At 36.9% G+C, this 15,906-nt stretch overlaps 2 protein-coding genes across 4 annotated transcripts in view; one reads left to right on the forward strand and one right to left on the reverse strand.

The window, feature by feature from the left end:
* The first annotated feature begins 3,085 nt into the window (after positions 1 to 3,085).
* Positions 3,086 to 8,713, forward strand: LOC139965507 (uncharacterized). The gene is made up of 2 exons (XM_071967937.1): positions 3,086 to 3,250; positions 6,321 to 8,713. Exon 2 carries the CDS (start codon positions 6,333 to 6,335, stop codon positions 8,223 to 8,225), a length of 1,893 nt encoding a protein of 630 aa, XP_071824038.1. The 5' UTR covers positions 3,086 to 3,250; positions 6,321 to 6,332; the 3' UTR covers positions 8,226 to 8,713.
* A 3,156-nt stretch (positions 8,714 to 11,869) lies between these two features.
* LOC139965510 (IST1 homolog) overlaps positions 11,870 to 15,906 on the reverse strand; it is a 35,736-nt gene continuing 31,699 nt past the window's right edge. For all 3 annotated transcript variants that reach the window (XM_071967943.1, XM_071967947.1, XM_071967945.1), the window contains one exon: positions 11,870 to 14,904. In XM_071967943.1, coding sequence (XP_071824044.1) covers positions 14,684 to 14,904 — 221 coding nt within the window. In that variant the 3' untranslated portion in view covers positions 11,870 to 14,683. The remainder of the gene's footprint in view (positions 14,905 to 15,906) is intronic.

Genomic DNA, 15,906 nt, shown 5'->3' on the forward strand with positions numbered 1-15,906 from the left:
AAACTATGGTTCAAATAGCGCTTTACAGTGCAAATACTGTATATTGCAAACGCTTTTGCAAATTCTCCCTAGCCTTGACTTTGAACACCGCGACAGTTATTGACCAGTAATACAGTAAGATATATTCGGCAATTTCTTTGGGCGAAATGCTCAGAAAAAACACAAGAATTGAAACAAAAAAACTAGTGGAAAATCGAAGATTCGCTCGAAGTATTTTTTTTTTTTTTTTGCGTTTACGACTTTGTGTGAATGCAGTTAAATTGAGGTGAGGGTGAAGGACCACACATTTCACTCTTGAACCAGGACCCCTGAAACCCTATCTACGCCACTGTCAGCCACGCACATTAATCTCCGTTGAGTGCAACGAGAAGTGGTGATGGCATCTGCTTTGAAAGAAGCAAACCGAGACTTTGTAATCAAAATTGATAACACATACATATGTATACGTGGTATCCTCAAACGATCCTTATTACAACTCTACATTATTGCGTGAGTTTGTGATGCCTCCAAAAAAAAACAAGCATACTTAACTTTCAAAATGTATAGCCGAATAATTTAAAATTGGTTTTCATCGTCATGGAGTTCATTGATTTTATTGATTTATCTAGTAATGACATGGCACTTTGGAAATAAGATACTCCAGTGAGTAAACAACTTCTCAGTTTCGCAATCGGTCTTTCTCACAACTCTATAAATAGAACAAGATTGCTGTCTCTTCATTTTGTATACACTATTCGTATATATACTAACCGACACATGGACATCCAGCACGTATTGCATCGTTCAAGATATATTCCAGCCTCGGATTTTTATTGTGTACGAGGAGTTTTAGAAATTATTTTCTGCTACTTCTGAACTAACTTACTTATCATGAGTTGTTTCTTTTAACTCGAAAGTAAAGTAATTAGGAATAACTGAGACCGGGTGCTTGATCTGTATAAAGATCGTACTGAGAAGAGTAATAAGTAAGTGCCTAGTGTCTGTAAACATAGCTTGTGGGTCTTCAACTGTCAGGAGGAGGGTGTTGTTGTCAATAAAACCCTTCCTCTGCGTTGTTTCAAGCTTTGAAAGAAACATATACATTTCACACACACTCAGACACTAAAATATCTCCCAAACGGAGCTAGAGATGGTTTTTGGGTTTGTTATCTCACCTCTCCCATATAGGGAAGGTGAGATATTATAGTTCATTTGCCAGTAGGGCCATATACAGATATGCCAGTTGCCGTAGCAACAGTTGCCACAAGGCCACATTGTTGCCATAGAGTAATGGTTAATTTCCATGAGTAGCTGCGCACACATGGTGGTGTAACCCAGGGTTACTGGAAGTCGATGACTGAGGGAGGTGTTTAAACATGTCCGTATGTGTGTGTGTCAACTTCTGTTGGGTTAATTTCTTCAAACTTGGTGTGAAGGTAGTGACCCAAGGTTGAACCCTTGTGTCTCGTAGACCCTCAGAACCAAAGGTCAAATTTAGTTACTATCGCTTGTCTATTTTGTTTCCGTAACTCCAAGGAAATTGACACAGACCCTCCACATGTATAATTTAATATCACGTAGTACTTTCCTACGATTGCCATATTGAGTTACTAATAATAATATTGTTCATTTGAAGTTAGTCTTATACTGCAGGGATGAGATATACAACTCCGTGGATTACCCTCTTGTTTGACCATTTATTTGGATAAACTGAGGTCGGCATTAGTCGATAAATACATAGAACTATCATTTATTTATCTATCTTCTTGTTCGCGTCTGTCTTTCGACTATTTTAAGACTGCTGTTTTGACTACTTACGTAGCCAGGATTAATATTAACGAGTCGTGCAATTTTTCATTTTTTATCGTATTGATTATGTTATGTACACTCCACATCAGTGACTGAGTAGAATTTTGCAACCTGTAAGCCCGTTTGAAGAAATAAACTGATCGTTTGCACTCACAAGAATAAATACATCAATGTATCTTTCTTTTCTTTTTCATTGCTCAGTGATGGGTGTTACTATTTTGCAGTCAAAACCATACGTTGGATGTACTTTACTGGCTGGATAACTTTCTTTTTCTTTTTCATATGTGACTTCATCTCTTGAATTATCATGCCGTAAAATTACTGTAAAGAATAAAAATCATAAATAGCAAACATCTCGACAACTTCAGATAAAAAATGTAGTGTACTCTACTTCTTTTGTAACGGGTGCAATCTAAAATAGCACCCTCTTTTCAATTGTAGGCGTTAGAGAATAGTTGGTGGATGCTGCCACGACTCACTAGTGAAACGTGAGTTTTAGTTTCAATTTATTTACACAGTGCAAATATACAATACTACAAAAAAAAAATCAAGGTGCTTCAGGAGCAGGGGTTGGCCTGGGGGTACGTGCCCTCCAAGAAAATCGTGCTCCTAGGTGCCTCCCCCCCCCCCCCAGATGAGATTTGTAGTGTTAAAAAACAACTAAGCCAAACAAACTTGATCTGCCTCAGTTAAAAACATAAATATCGGACAGACTAATCCCGAAAATTTAAGTTGAAGAATATAGCACCAGATTGCATCTAGGAACCTTATTTATCAATAAATTTCTCAAAAACCAAAATTTTAAGGGTAGGTGAGCACCCCCTCACATCCCTTGCCCAGGACGGCTTTCACAGCAACATTGTGCCCCCTCTGTAAGTAGTATGCCCTCAGTGCCCCCAAGATTGAAATGTCTGGCGACGCCACTGTGGAGGAGGACTAAGAAAGCTGACTGAAGTTGACTGAAGCGAAAAATTGATTTGCGATGGCCCGTATGTTGTAAATAGTGACTTTTTAACACTGTCTTAATGTCGACTGCCATATTAATGGCGTTAGCCAAAAACTAATACTTACTCAATTCAGAACAATGGGATTTGAGAGTGTTACTTTCCGCAAATAATGGAGAGGAAAATAAGGATGCCTTGAAATATAGCTGGGGCGCATTTCACACATTTTATGATCAACCATGACTAAGTTTTCATTGCGTTGTGTTTTAGGTTTCGGAATACGCCGACACTTCACGTTACATAAATTGTGTATTATGTTCCACTGTAGTTTTTCGTAGAATATAAAGTTCTATACATAGATTGAACACGCAGACGAAGAATGTCAGAGAAGTGAAGTATATCTACTCCAGACATACTTCTAGTCTTTATGTTCTCTCACACCAGCTGAAGACGTCTACATTATATTATATCCATTCCAAGAGTCTGTCATATAATCGGAATTGCGCTATCAGACACAGGTAGGAATTAAGAGCATTGGCGAAATGCCATTTTCCGTTGTTAGTGCAAGCTGCAAAAGGTGTATTTAACGAAGGATAATGTTTCTTCAATAACCGATACGTATATACCAGCTTGATTGCATTATAGGCCTACAGTATTTCTCACAACTCTGAACAGTAGCTTCAATTTCAATCACTGATGTGTTAACATTCAGTTGTCACAATTTGTCTGTCAGTGTTCTCCTCCGGGTCACTTGGAAGTACTGCCATATATAGTGCCAAATATAAGTATGTCATTCATTTCTCGCTAAACTAATAATGATTGCGCTGCAGGCAATTATTTTGTTAACGTTTTTACCACTTAATCAATCTAATAACTCAGCCAACCTTGCCACGCCCACTTTTGCTCGACCGAGCGCGCCTCCATTACAAAGTTGTGGCCACAGCTTGGCCTAGACAGCTATTTTCAGGATTCTATCATGTTTCATCAAGAACTTATGAGGACTCAAATCTGGTATCTTGTAATGGAGGCACTCTCGGTCGAGCAAAAATTGCCTGCCTTCCTATAACTGACTAAAATGATGAAAATATAATATTATAAGATCTGTTTTGGCATTCACGTCATTGGCATTGTCATCAATGAATGTGTCAATCGATATGAGCTGGTGCTCTCAAATAAACTCTAGCAAAGCATGGACATGCACTATTGTAAATATTAAAAGTATGATGTAGCCATTATCAGTTTAGCAGGAAAATGGGAAAGTTTTAAATAAGAAATGCTGAGTTGTTTATGTTATGTATCAAACACAGCTAATTTTCTAGGTTATGAAGAACAGTATCTAAAGAGACAGATCCCCGACTCCTACCCCGTGATACTATTTACTATATTACTTTGGTGCTTCATGCAATTGCACACACCCAAAGTATTCAAGTTATATCTTCACTTAACAGAACATACCTTTATCGAGATTTTTATGATCTATAAATCGCGAAAATCCTTATCTCTTTCTTCTAAATCGGATGTGACATGCCAAAGAGGTCACATTTCCGATCCACTTACAAGTTTGAAAATGTCCGATATGTTTTGACATATTAAAACACTCCCAAATAATATTCTGTACACACAGGTTTCGTAAGGGATGCGCAACTTAGTTTATTAAGAGAACAACGAAAGAGGTCCCTTGTGTCAGTTGCATGAATTCACGGAATATTCTTCGGATAATCAACCCACTAATCCAGTCTTAAAGCTATAGATATACACTACTCTTTACTATACTGTACTATACTACACTTCGCTACACTAAACTATACTATACTTTCTTTTTTATTAATTTCATCTTTACTGTGGGTAGTCCTGCTCAGTGCAGAAGCACTGCTTTCCATATGAGCCCTCAATACAAAATACATATTCAATATTATGCAGTAGAAAAACGGTAAACATTCAAAAGCACAAAAAGGACGGCAAAAAGTTAGACCAACAATTATCAGACATCTAAACAAAATATATAAGTTTCATATTGCATTTAAAAATATTAACATTTGGCAAGCATTTCAAATTTGGGGAGAGACTGTTCCACGATCTGCCTCCAGAAAATTAAAAGGAACTTTTACCATTCACAGATTTAACAGAAGCAAGTAAATCATTATTAGAGCAGCGAGATCTAGTTCTGTAGGAATGTCTATCTTTCAGTAGAATTGCATTATCAGTAAGGGTATCTGGAGCCAGGCCGTGGACACATCTATACATTAGTATATTCCTGAAATATAATGCACTTTGACGGATATTTAGCCACTTCAATTCAACAACAAAATATCTGTAACATGCACACCCCAAAGCCCACACCCCAGGACTAATCTAGCTGCTCAATTTTTGAGAACCTGAACCAGGTGAACCAATTTGTTCGTCGCCGTAGTCCACACGGCATGACCATAACTATCTGGGGTACAATTAAAGCGTTGTACATAGTATTACGTGTATGCTGGTCAACACACAAGCTAAGTCTTTTTAGAATACCAAGTTTCTGTGATATTTTTGCAGTAATTTTGTCAATATGTTTTTCCCATTTAAGAAACGGGTCGAACCACGTTCTATGGTATTTGAATACATACACATTTCAAGAATATAATTATCAAGCTTCACATTCAGGGGATTAACATTTTGTATAATTTGAGAAGGGTCAAATGTTATAGCCTTGGTTTTAGAAGCATTAAGTGTCAGCTTATTAGTGTTCATCCAATCAGACACAGCTTCCATGTCCAAATTGAGGACCCTTTCAATATATAATTCCTTTTTTTCCCATTTAAGAAACGGGTCGAACCACGTTCTATGGTATTTGAATACATACACATTTCAAGAATATCATAATCAAGTTTTACATTCAGGGGATTAACATTTTGTATAATTTGAGAAGAGCCAAATGTCATAACCTTGGATTTAGAAGCATTAAGTGTCAGCTTATTAGTGTTCATTCAATCAGAAACAGCTTCCATGTCCAAATTGATGACCCTTTCAATTATCTAATTCCTTTTTTTAAACTATACATGATGGCAGTATCATCGGTATACTTCTTCCTCCCCTTTCTCCTCACCTGATATTCGTGACCAAAATTAGTCTGCGGCTCATGAGCACAATCTTATATTTCATTTCTAGCTGATACTCATTCAGCATTCTTTGTAATGTTCTGCATCTTGATGTGTACAGTAGAACTCTTCCATTAAGATATGTACGTCACGATAAAGTAATTATTAACCTAATCAGTCAATGACAGTACTAACTTGTAATGATTGTACAGTAGTCGGGCGCGCAGACAGCTTTCTTTGTGTGATTGGGCAAAGCGATTGTTTGCCTCCATTTTATGATTGATAGAAAATGGTATAATTAATGCTTGAATCGATCGATGACTTTCCATAACACAATGTAGTATTTACCTTCTGTTGCATTTCGAAATTTTGTCGAGGAAGGGGGGGGGGGGGTGGGGTGCACACAATTTGACCCACGTCTGTTCTGACGAGGGGTTTCGTTTCCGGAGGGATTTTTGGTAAGGTTCCTTAGATGCAACATGGTGCAATAATTTCTCTCTCTCTGTCGTAGATCGCTCCAACAATGGCAGACAGTTCTGAAGATGACCAAGAAGCTCGCTTATCACCACTCGATTGCCCAGTATGCTGTCTCAAGAATGCCGATCCCAAGGTGTTGCCTTGTGGACATAGCTTTTGCAAATCATGCATTGAAAAGCTAATGCAAGCACTTCCAGCCTCATGTCCCGTCTGTCGTGCACAAATAATCGCACCTTCCTCTGACTCGCTACCCACCAACTTCACCCTTAAAGCCCTCATTGTGGAGGAAGAGAAAGATTCTTCAGACTTTAATATGAAGTCCAGAAGACTGGTTGGTGATTGTTCTGCACACATGAAAACTCGCGATCAGTTCTGTAGAACGTGTGAACGACAGATATGCGAAGACTGCGTACAAGACCAACACGCAGAGTCTGAGGATCACGACATTGCACCGGTAGGAGCAATAGTCACACAGCAAAGGGAGGTCCTTGATGCCACCATGGCGGAGCTTATTACAATTACCGAACAACTAGCAGAAATTACCAACTTCACGTCTACAGTCGAAAAGACTTGCGAAGATCAGTCTCAAGATTTAATGAACGAAATTACCGACGCTGTAAAAACGACTACACGAGAGACTAACGACGAAGAGACAACTCTAAAACAAGCTGTACAACAAGAACGGGAGGTTGTTCGTCGAACGATCGCTCCAATGAAAAGCCTGCATTCCGAGATCGCTTTGCTGACTAATTACTCTACAGATATCTGCTTGTCCTTTCAGAAGGACCTTCAGGAGGCCAATGTTTCCAAATTAAATGGGTTCAAATCTGTTACACAAAAGAAAGAGAACATTTTAAAAAATCTTGCTTATCTTCAGGATATGAAGAATGCCTTCACTTATCGTGATCCACAGTTTCGATCCCAGGCAAAATCATGTGTTGGTAAGCTGGTTAGCCGTGGGTCGACTCTTTCAAAGTACATGAAAACATTTGAATTATCTAATGATAATGACTTATGTGGAATTATATGGCCACAGATACATTGGTTGATATCTATTTCTTGTCATGTATCTGGTAATCACAATTTCGTCCAGTTCAATAACTTTAACTTCTTACAAGATGACATTGTAGTTGAAACAGGCATTGACAAAAAGTGGTTGACGATTACACCAAACTTCTGTTCTGATCGGCGTAGCATTCTATCCTTGGCTTCTGGACAGATTCACAAGTTTACTCTTCCAACCACAGATAAGACGGAAGATGGCATGGAAATAGTTGCTACTGTTTTCAACCTCCCGGATATCATCGGTATATCGTGGGACGAACAACGGAAAGGGTGTTACGCCTTGTTAGGAGATGGAAAGACGATAGTCCATCTGGATATCGAGAACAGCAAAGCCCCTAGGGAAGTAATGCAACTAACAGAGAAAGTGACATTGAAAAGTTATACCCATATTCTACACATACGTGTGGACGGAAGCATGGCTGTTTGTGATCACGGTAACGGGGTCATTCGATTTTACCCTTCTCTGAATGGCGTAGGCCTTAGTAAGACGGTAAAGAAACCTACAGAACTGAAACACGTAGAAATAGCCGTACCGTGGAGTGTTTGCACGAGGAACGAAGACAATCATTGGTACGTCCTTTGGGTGTCCTATTCTTGCAGAGATAAGTTCGCCAATGTGTTTGTCTACGATGCATCGTTCGAGTTAATGGGGGAACTGTTGAAAGTTCAGATTAACGAAAACGTGTCAGCGAGTTCACAAGCTCACACTTCTTCTTCTTCTTCGAGCCGTTTTGGCGGGTTGGATAGGTTCCAGATATTCTATGAAACACCAAAAAAAGTCCCAGATCCATTAATCATGGGAGCATCATTTTGTTTTCAAGGGGAATTTATCGCTCTAAAGTTAGAAAAGAAAATATACGTTTATCATATCTGAGGATCTTAAACTCGTATAGATCAGGTTATTGTTACGTTCTCATATGTAATACAAGTACTTTCTGCTATATTGTAATAGTTCCTACCGATTTCATCTTATTTTAATATTTCTTAATGTGGAATAGGGATATTTTGTAGATAGACAATGGGGGAGATTCATAATATTTACAGCTGTATTTAGGAGGTTATTTTCAACGACAATCTTTATATTGATAGAGAGGCACGAAAAGAACGATATTTTAAGCAGTCATCTTTAGTTTGTGGTTGTGTCTAGAACATTAGAACATTACACTCATTATGATATTTTAATTTTCTACTGCTCGTTTCATTCTTCGTGAAACGACTTTCGAATGATAGCTTTCTTCCCTTGCTGTCAAATCGTTATGTAGCTTTTCCTTATCAACGCCTGTCCCAGTCTTCGATGCCTAAATACATACAGTGGATGCATATCGTTATCAATAATCTTTACATTATATTTGGAAGATTTGTCCTAATTGTTTTTTTGTTGTTTTGGTTTGCAAATACCAAAGTGTAATGAAGCATATCACTTCTGGCTAGAATTAACCAAGACCTGGGAGCTGGTACCTAACTTTTTTATTCCCATTTACCACTGCAAGCGGATCTGCTTCAACCTTTGGAACCTGGCAGGAATGACAATTTGTACATCGAGAATGTTGCCTTATTTTAGTTTTCAAACACCTAATCAATATTCTTTAATTGTTTATTATCGTTCAAAGAGTTGTCGCTGGGTTTTTTCATATGTCAGAATATAACCGGCAATCATTTCAACAAAACATTACTGACATTAATTTAAGGGCCAATAGAAGGTGACGTTTGAATATAACCTCAACTATATCTACGATTGTAAATGGTACAGACATGTTGTGACGTCACCGATTCAATCTAGGTGGACCCCTTATCCATGGATAAGGCATCTGAATGGATTTTCATCCTGACATAAACAAAGGCTACTTCTAGTTCTTAAAATAATAAACTAAACCTGCTCAATCCGTCTAATAATTCAATACATAACAATACAATCAATCTGGCGGGCCATAAATACTTATTTCTCTCTAGATCCCATACTCTTGTTACTAAGCAATGACGTCACCCCTCATGACAGTTCTAACGACCAAATGTACACGCTGTAGCCTATTCATAACGCTAGGTCACTGAGCAACATTACGTACAGAGAAATTACCTAAAATGTCACATTTACGGCATCCTGATACATATAATATACTATTATTAACAACATCAAGATATAAATCACTTTTGTACTGATATGACTCGTGTAAATTATGACATTGTACCACTAATCAAACTTCAACGATAAACAATTGTTATGCGAATATACGTAGGCCCATGATAACACAGACATATCCTACATGCAAACCTGACGGTCTCATTTATAACGAATATTAACTCTCATGTATCGATGGCAAATCTAGACCATCCGTCATAATGAAACACTTTTAATAACGACAACTATTTAATCAACAACCTAATAATACTTTCATATTCACATGAAAGGGATTTAAGCATAATCTTCCATGTGAGACGGAGAGAGGAAAAACAGTTTAGTTCTGTAGTTGTTATAACGTTAAGGCACATGTTAATCAACCGCTGGGGCTCCGCCCACCATACGCGCTATTGAACGCCAAAACAAACAACAAAATTTTGGATAGGGCACCGCTAATCATACCCAAAACATTTTGTAATAGAAAACATCGACATGAATTGACGGCTTCCATGTATCCAATGAAAAACTTTTCACCGTTTTTCACAAACCACTGTAAAATTACGTCTCAGCACAGGCGTCCTGGCTGTCGGAACTCAACCTCTAAAATACAACCACTTTTAACAGTGTAAGAAAACAAACCAACCAGTGACCGAAACTACAGAAAAATAGGCAGGTAGAAGAGGTGCATGCCAAACGATTCTGATAACTAAATGGACTCAGAAAGCATATACTGTGCTTGGTCATGCGATATATTAACCACGCTCGTAGAATTCATAGGAATTGAACTAAAGAGCCAAATACAACAGTTAAAAGTAATTCTTTCTTTGCTTGTTTCCCTTTTTATTTACGACTTTGTGTGAATGCAGTTTAAATGAGGTGAGGGTGAACGGCCCCACCTTTCATTCTTAAACCGGGACCCCTGAAACCCTAGCTACGCCACTGTTAGCCACGCACTTTAATCTCCATTGAGTGCAACGAGAAGTGGTGACGACATCTGCTTTGAAACAAGCAGCCCGAGACATTGTAATCAAATTGATAACCCATGCATATGTACGTAATATCCTCAAAACGATCCTTATTACAACTCGAATAGTTTTTCTTATAAATCATTACATGAAGTAGTGAGGCCTCTAGAAAGCTAACATACTTATCTTTTTAAACGTATTTACAGACAGATATGAATCAAGACAAATTGTTTGTCATTGCCATTGAATTATCTTCTCATGACATAGAACTTTGGAATTAAGATACTCAAGTGAGTAAACACTCTCTCAGTTTCACAATCGGTCTTTTCCAAAATTCTATAAATAGAACTAGATTGTTGTTGAGTTTTAGAAATTTTCTGCACCTCTTGAACTTGAGTAGTTTCTTGTATATTAAGTTGAACACGAAATACAAATAATTAGGAATAGCCAAGAGTGCTTGACCCGTGTAAAGATGGTACTGAGATGAGCAATAGATATGTGCTTAGTGACTGTAAACTTGATCGTAACTCCTCTTCACAGAAGTGAAACACCTTCAAATGAATGAACTTTGTGGTGTACGTATTGGGCAATGTTTTATAAGACAAACGGCACAAAACGTTATCATATAATGGCCACAATTTTCTGAAAAGGTTGCTCGAAAATAGAAGTGATCAGTATAGGTGCAAAATGTGATCACAATATATTTATTTGTTCTTTCATAGATGTAAATTACTTAACTGTAAACTGCGACGGTAAATTCCTTACAGCCTATAGCAACCATTGAAAAAGATCACATGATCATTTTTAAAGTTAGAAGTTAAACCGACTGTTGCAGATTTCCTTGAGGTAAGGAAGCAACTATCTGGTAATGTATATACTCAATTTTACAATGTTTCCTATTCCAGGATTAGGCGTGAATAAAATGAAACTCTGTGACATTATGTTGTGACCATGGCTAAAAATAAGTATACGGTGGAGACAGTCGCTGTGTCCATTTGTAATTACCATGAAACTGTGAGGTGTTGTAAATACGTACTTTGCAATTGAGGGGGCAATGGCAGTGTCGGGGGTGGGTGGGGAAGGTGGTGTACGAATGATCTGAAACTTATGACAATGTTGAAACTTTAAGTTCTTCTGCTACAGCTTTCTCAAAGTTACTCCATTTCCTTGTAAAATGCACACCTCTCGCAAAGTAAAATTGTGCTTTCTGCAGAAAATTGGTAGATATCAGGCTTTGAACACTGATAGGGAATGAGTCTATGATGTATTTGCTGATTTATTGAATAAATTTCCTTGACATTTCCTTAAGTGTGCCCTGTTTTGCTTTGTCACAAACAATTGTGTATATTAAGCTCTTTTTTATCTCCAGTGTGTCACGGCCTACGCTAGGAGCACTGATTCTCAAACACAAGAAAGAGTCTTTCATCAAAACAGATACAAATTTGATAAGAATATCATTTATTTTCATACCGTTGTATACATAAAAGTGTGAAAATATTTCTCCTTTAATTATAAAAACAGAATTTTCAGCTTCCCATTAGACTAAATACAGTTAGCGCTATATACACTACGTAATCAATAATCAATATTTTCTTAGAGACCTTTAGTTTCAAAACCGTTACAACCGATATCACCAGATATGCCGTCACTGTGATAAGTGGGCAAGCTTAGAACATCACAAGATAAAAGTGGATATTATTAGGTTTATCCAGCTTTTACTGTAACTGTTTCCAGCTTACCACATTAACATTTTAACACTGATGATTTTGCTATTTTCTCTTCTCTTATCGTTGTTACAACAAAGATATGTCCTCTGAGGTTTTCTCTTATGAGCCAAGCTTTCCTCTCTTCAACACATGAAAAGCTCTGCAGGTGAAAAAGTTTGGAGGAAGTCCCATAAGATTTGAAATGAGAACATCATAGTTGCAATATTATGAAGGAAAAAGAATATTTCAATATTTTGTGTACATGGGCCATCAGAGAAACACATCAAGAAAGAACATCCTTGTGTTCTAAGTCTAACAAGTGAAAAGAAAATATTTAAAAAAAATAAATTGGACACTGTAATTAACAAATTAATTCTAAGATAAATAACATACACTACCGACTATTTTCATATCAAATGTTTATTTGATTTAACAAATCTATTATCATGTGGAGACATGGTTTGATTTGTCTTAAATGCAGTTCAGTGTTAAGGTTGCTAGTTAGATGAAAAGGATCAATCCTCTCTACTTCTTGAATTATAGAAAGCAAGCACCAACAGAACACTTACAAAACACTAACAGCAAGCTGCATAGGAGATGAAACTGTGAAAGAAGAAATTGATGACTAAGAGTGGAGTACCAATAGTGAGATGAACTGGTCTCGTGCTCTTCTAACAAAGATATCTTTTACATTATTGTTCTGTAGGTTGACCCCTATTTATTTCCATTACATTTAGTACTTACCTGTTCCCCTTCATACCCAAAATGTCCGGGGTTTTTTTTTCAAATGTGTACAATATAAAAATTAAACTAATAATCATATTGAATTAAGCAATCAACAGAATCATGTTCAAAACATTGCTTGCCTATTAAATACTTGAAAAAAAGTCTAGAAATGTCAATTTTACGTAATGACTTTTACAGAGAACGGTTAACATTAAGAGATTAATGTTACACAGATTATTATCGAAAGGCTTAGATAGTTGCTTTAATAGATATATGCTAGTTGTTATTTATTTGATTCTTATCACAAAGAACTTTATTGACCAGAAAGTAACCAATCAAACATTCGCAGACGTCTGTACACTTGAAACAAAATTTTCACTTCATTACAATCATGGCAAAGATAACTTGTAAATGAAGAAGAAATGATAGGAAATTGCTATGTGGCTATGATGAATGAAAACATCTTCTTAAACTGGTTTTTGGAGACCAAAACTATCCTTTGACAGCAAGTCCTTCACAGGACATGTGTTTACATGGATATCTATTTAGAGAATCAACCTGTCTATGAAGATGTTCCAATTATAACAAAATTTCTTAACAGAACATGCAACATTTTTTGGAAATAAAGCTGTTATTCCAGAGTAAAAAACTACTCAATCAGTAACCTATTAAATTGTGTTATGTTATTACAACAATCACACGGCTCTGTTGTTAACTAATAGAAGAAACTTTGAGTTTATATTCTTTTTAAATAAATTTGATGTAATAGTATAGTGTAGAAAGCATGCAAGAAATGTTTTGATATCTCTACATGTATGCTAGTCAAAAGATAAAGTATTACGCTCTTTATACTATTCACACTATTTCACACAGTTTAGCTACCGAAATGGTTTGTACATGACTAGCCCACATTTTATCTCTACAGAGTAGGAGTTCCACTATCTAACCTGCTGAAATGTATTACCGTACCAAACAATCTGTTACAGGGGATCAATGTCCTAAGAAAAACCAAATAGGCTCACCAAAAATAGCAATATACTATGGTTTATATATATTCAACATTATAATAGATATTTTACTTAGCGATTATTATTCCTCAGACTTTTTAGTAACTTTATCCATTAATCGTCTAGCAGGGAATAATTATCCACTACGGCATAGCGAAATGCCACAAAGAATGGGCAACTAGCTATATAAGATGTAACCAGTCACACAGGAATCATTGTATTTCATATAATATCCAATTCGGAGTCTGCAAAACTGCCTCACCAAATTTTGACAGCAAATGAATCCCTGTATTGGGAACCAGCTTCACTTTTGTCCTGCATTTCAAATGACTTGTCATTTCTTGTTATTAACTGTTTTTAATTTCATCGATAAATTGATTGATGTATGTTTTCAAAAAGCCACTAACACTTATAAATCGTTTTGTTGTTTACCACAAACAAAAACTGTTATCTTCTTCAATGCATGAACTGAAACCGATATCCTTTATGTGACCAAATTGACAAGAAAAGCCAAAATAAGAAACAGGGCCAATTTTTGAGATAATATATACACAACACCAAAGAAAACAGAACTTTATATTTTCTCTTGTTTTTTTTATTTCAACTACTCTACAGCTAAAAGTTCTCTTTGTGTAAAATTAATCTGTCTATACCACCTACAAATAATAATATCAACAAAATGGAGACATTACCACAAGAGGAAGCGTGTATGGGTTGGGCGGGGCTGGACAAGCATCTCAACAATAATCCGTAAATGGGCCAAGGTTATTGCAATGTCATCGATTTGTCACGTCTACGCTGGCTTGAGCCTTTTACTTTTTCTTCGTGAGATCTTCAAATCTTTTGCTGAGTTCGTCAAAGTCCAGATCATCTCCGCCATCGTTGTGATTGGCTGACGGGGAGCCTCTGAAGGCACTGATGGGAGTTCGGGTATCGTGTCGGCTGGTCCAGCTGCTGGAAGGGGTTGGCATTACCCCTCTAGGCGCAGGATGTGGTTTACCTGGGTCCATCGGTTGAGCCTGTGGTGGAGGATCTGTGTTCACGAATGCAAAAGAAAATAAATTCAATATTTAATATGAATAATAGATCAAATTCCTGGTTTGTAATAAAAGAAAATGTGATGAGTTTCCAAATGACAGAAATATTCAAATGAACTATGGCAGTTTAAACATTTTTGAAACCTTAAAAAGGGAATCCTTTTTGTTACACTTTAGGCAGCGCCTCATGGTTCTAAAAAAAAATCAATTTACTGATTTCATTTTACCTTCAATGTTCTAAATAATTGTCATTTTTTAATATTGAAACTCAGTAAGGGAAAGGCTCCAATACTTACAGGGAGGATCGTTTGCTGCAAGGGAATACCTCGGAGGATCCTTTGAAGAGAAGAAATTCAAAATAACAGGTGTGATCGAGAGATATACATCAAACTCATGAGATTTCCATAAACCATTTTAATTGTTTAGTCACAATGACAGAGGCTTCAGTAATGAAAGTAATGAAACCGTGCTTGAACAAAAGACCACATAGCAAGATTCCATCTTAGGAAATATCTTTCAATCTTGGGATTCACACCTTACACCAGTTCAAAGGCAACATATAAATGTTGTTACCTACTACCATGAATATCTGTCATAGTAATCTCCATATTTGTCTTATATGTTGATTTTATCTTGTCCAAAAAAAGCGTATCTAACACGACGGTACATACAAAGCAAACAATTCTATAAAAATATTTTGCGAGGAAGTTTTCTGAATTTACTTTCAGACTAAAAACGTTTTCAAGGAGACGACTTAAACCTATTAATAAGTTAATCAAGATGTACTGGGGAAAACCGACAGGCACATTGGAGGGAAACCCAACTGCTCCTGGGGGGGGGGGGGGCAGAGGCAGCAGGCTGCAAAAGCAAAAAGAAATGAAATGTCAAAATTTTTGCAAGGGGTGGAATTGAAGACGGGTAACGAACGTTTGCATGCAATTGGGAAACATTTAAAAAAGTGTTCCTTCCTTTCCCTCAAATCATAAAACCATTTCTTC

The sequence above is a fragment of the Apostichopus japonicus genome, chromosome 3 (genome assembly GCF_037975245.1).
Source record: "Apostichopus japonicus isolate 1M-3 chromosome 3, ASM3797524v1, whole genome shotgun sequence".
NCBI lineage: Eukaryota > Metazoa > Echinodermata > Holothuroidea > Aspidochirotida > Stichopodidae > Apostichopus > Apostichopus japonicus.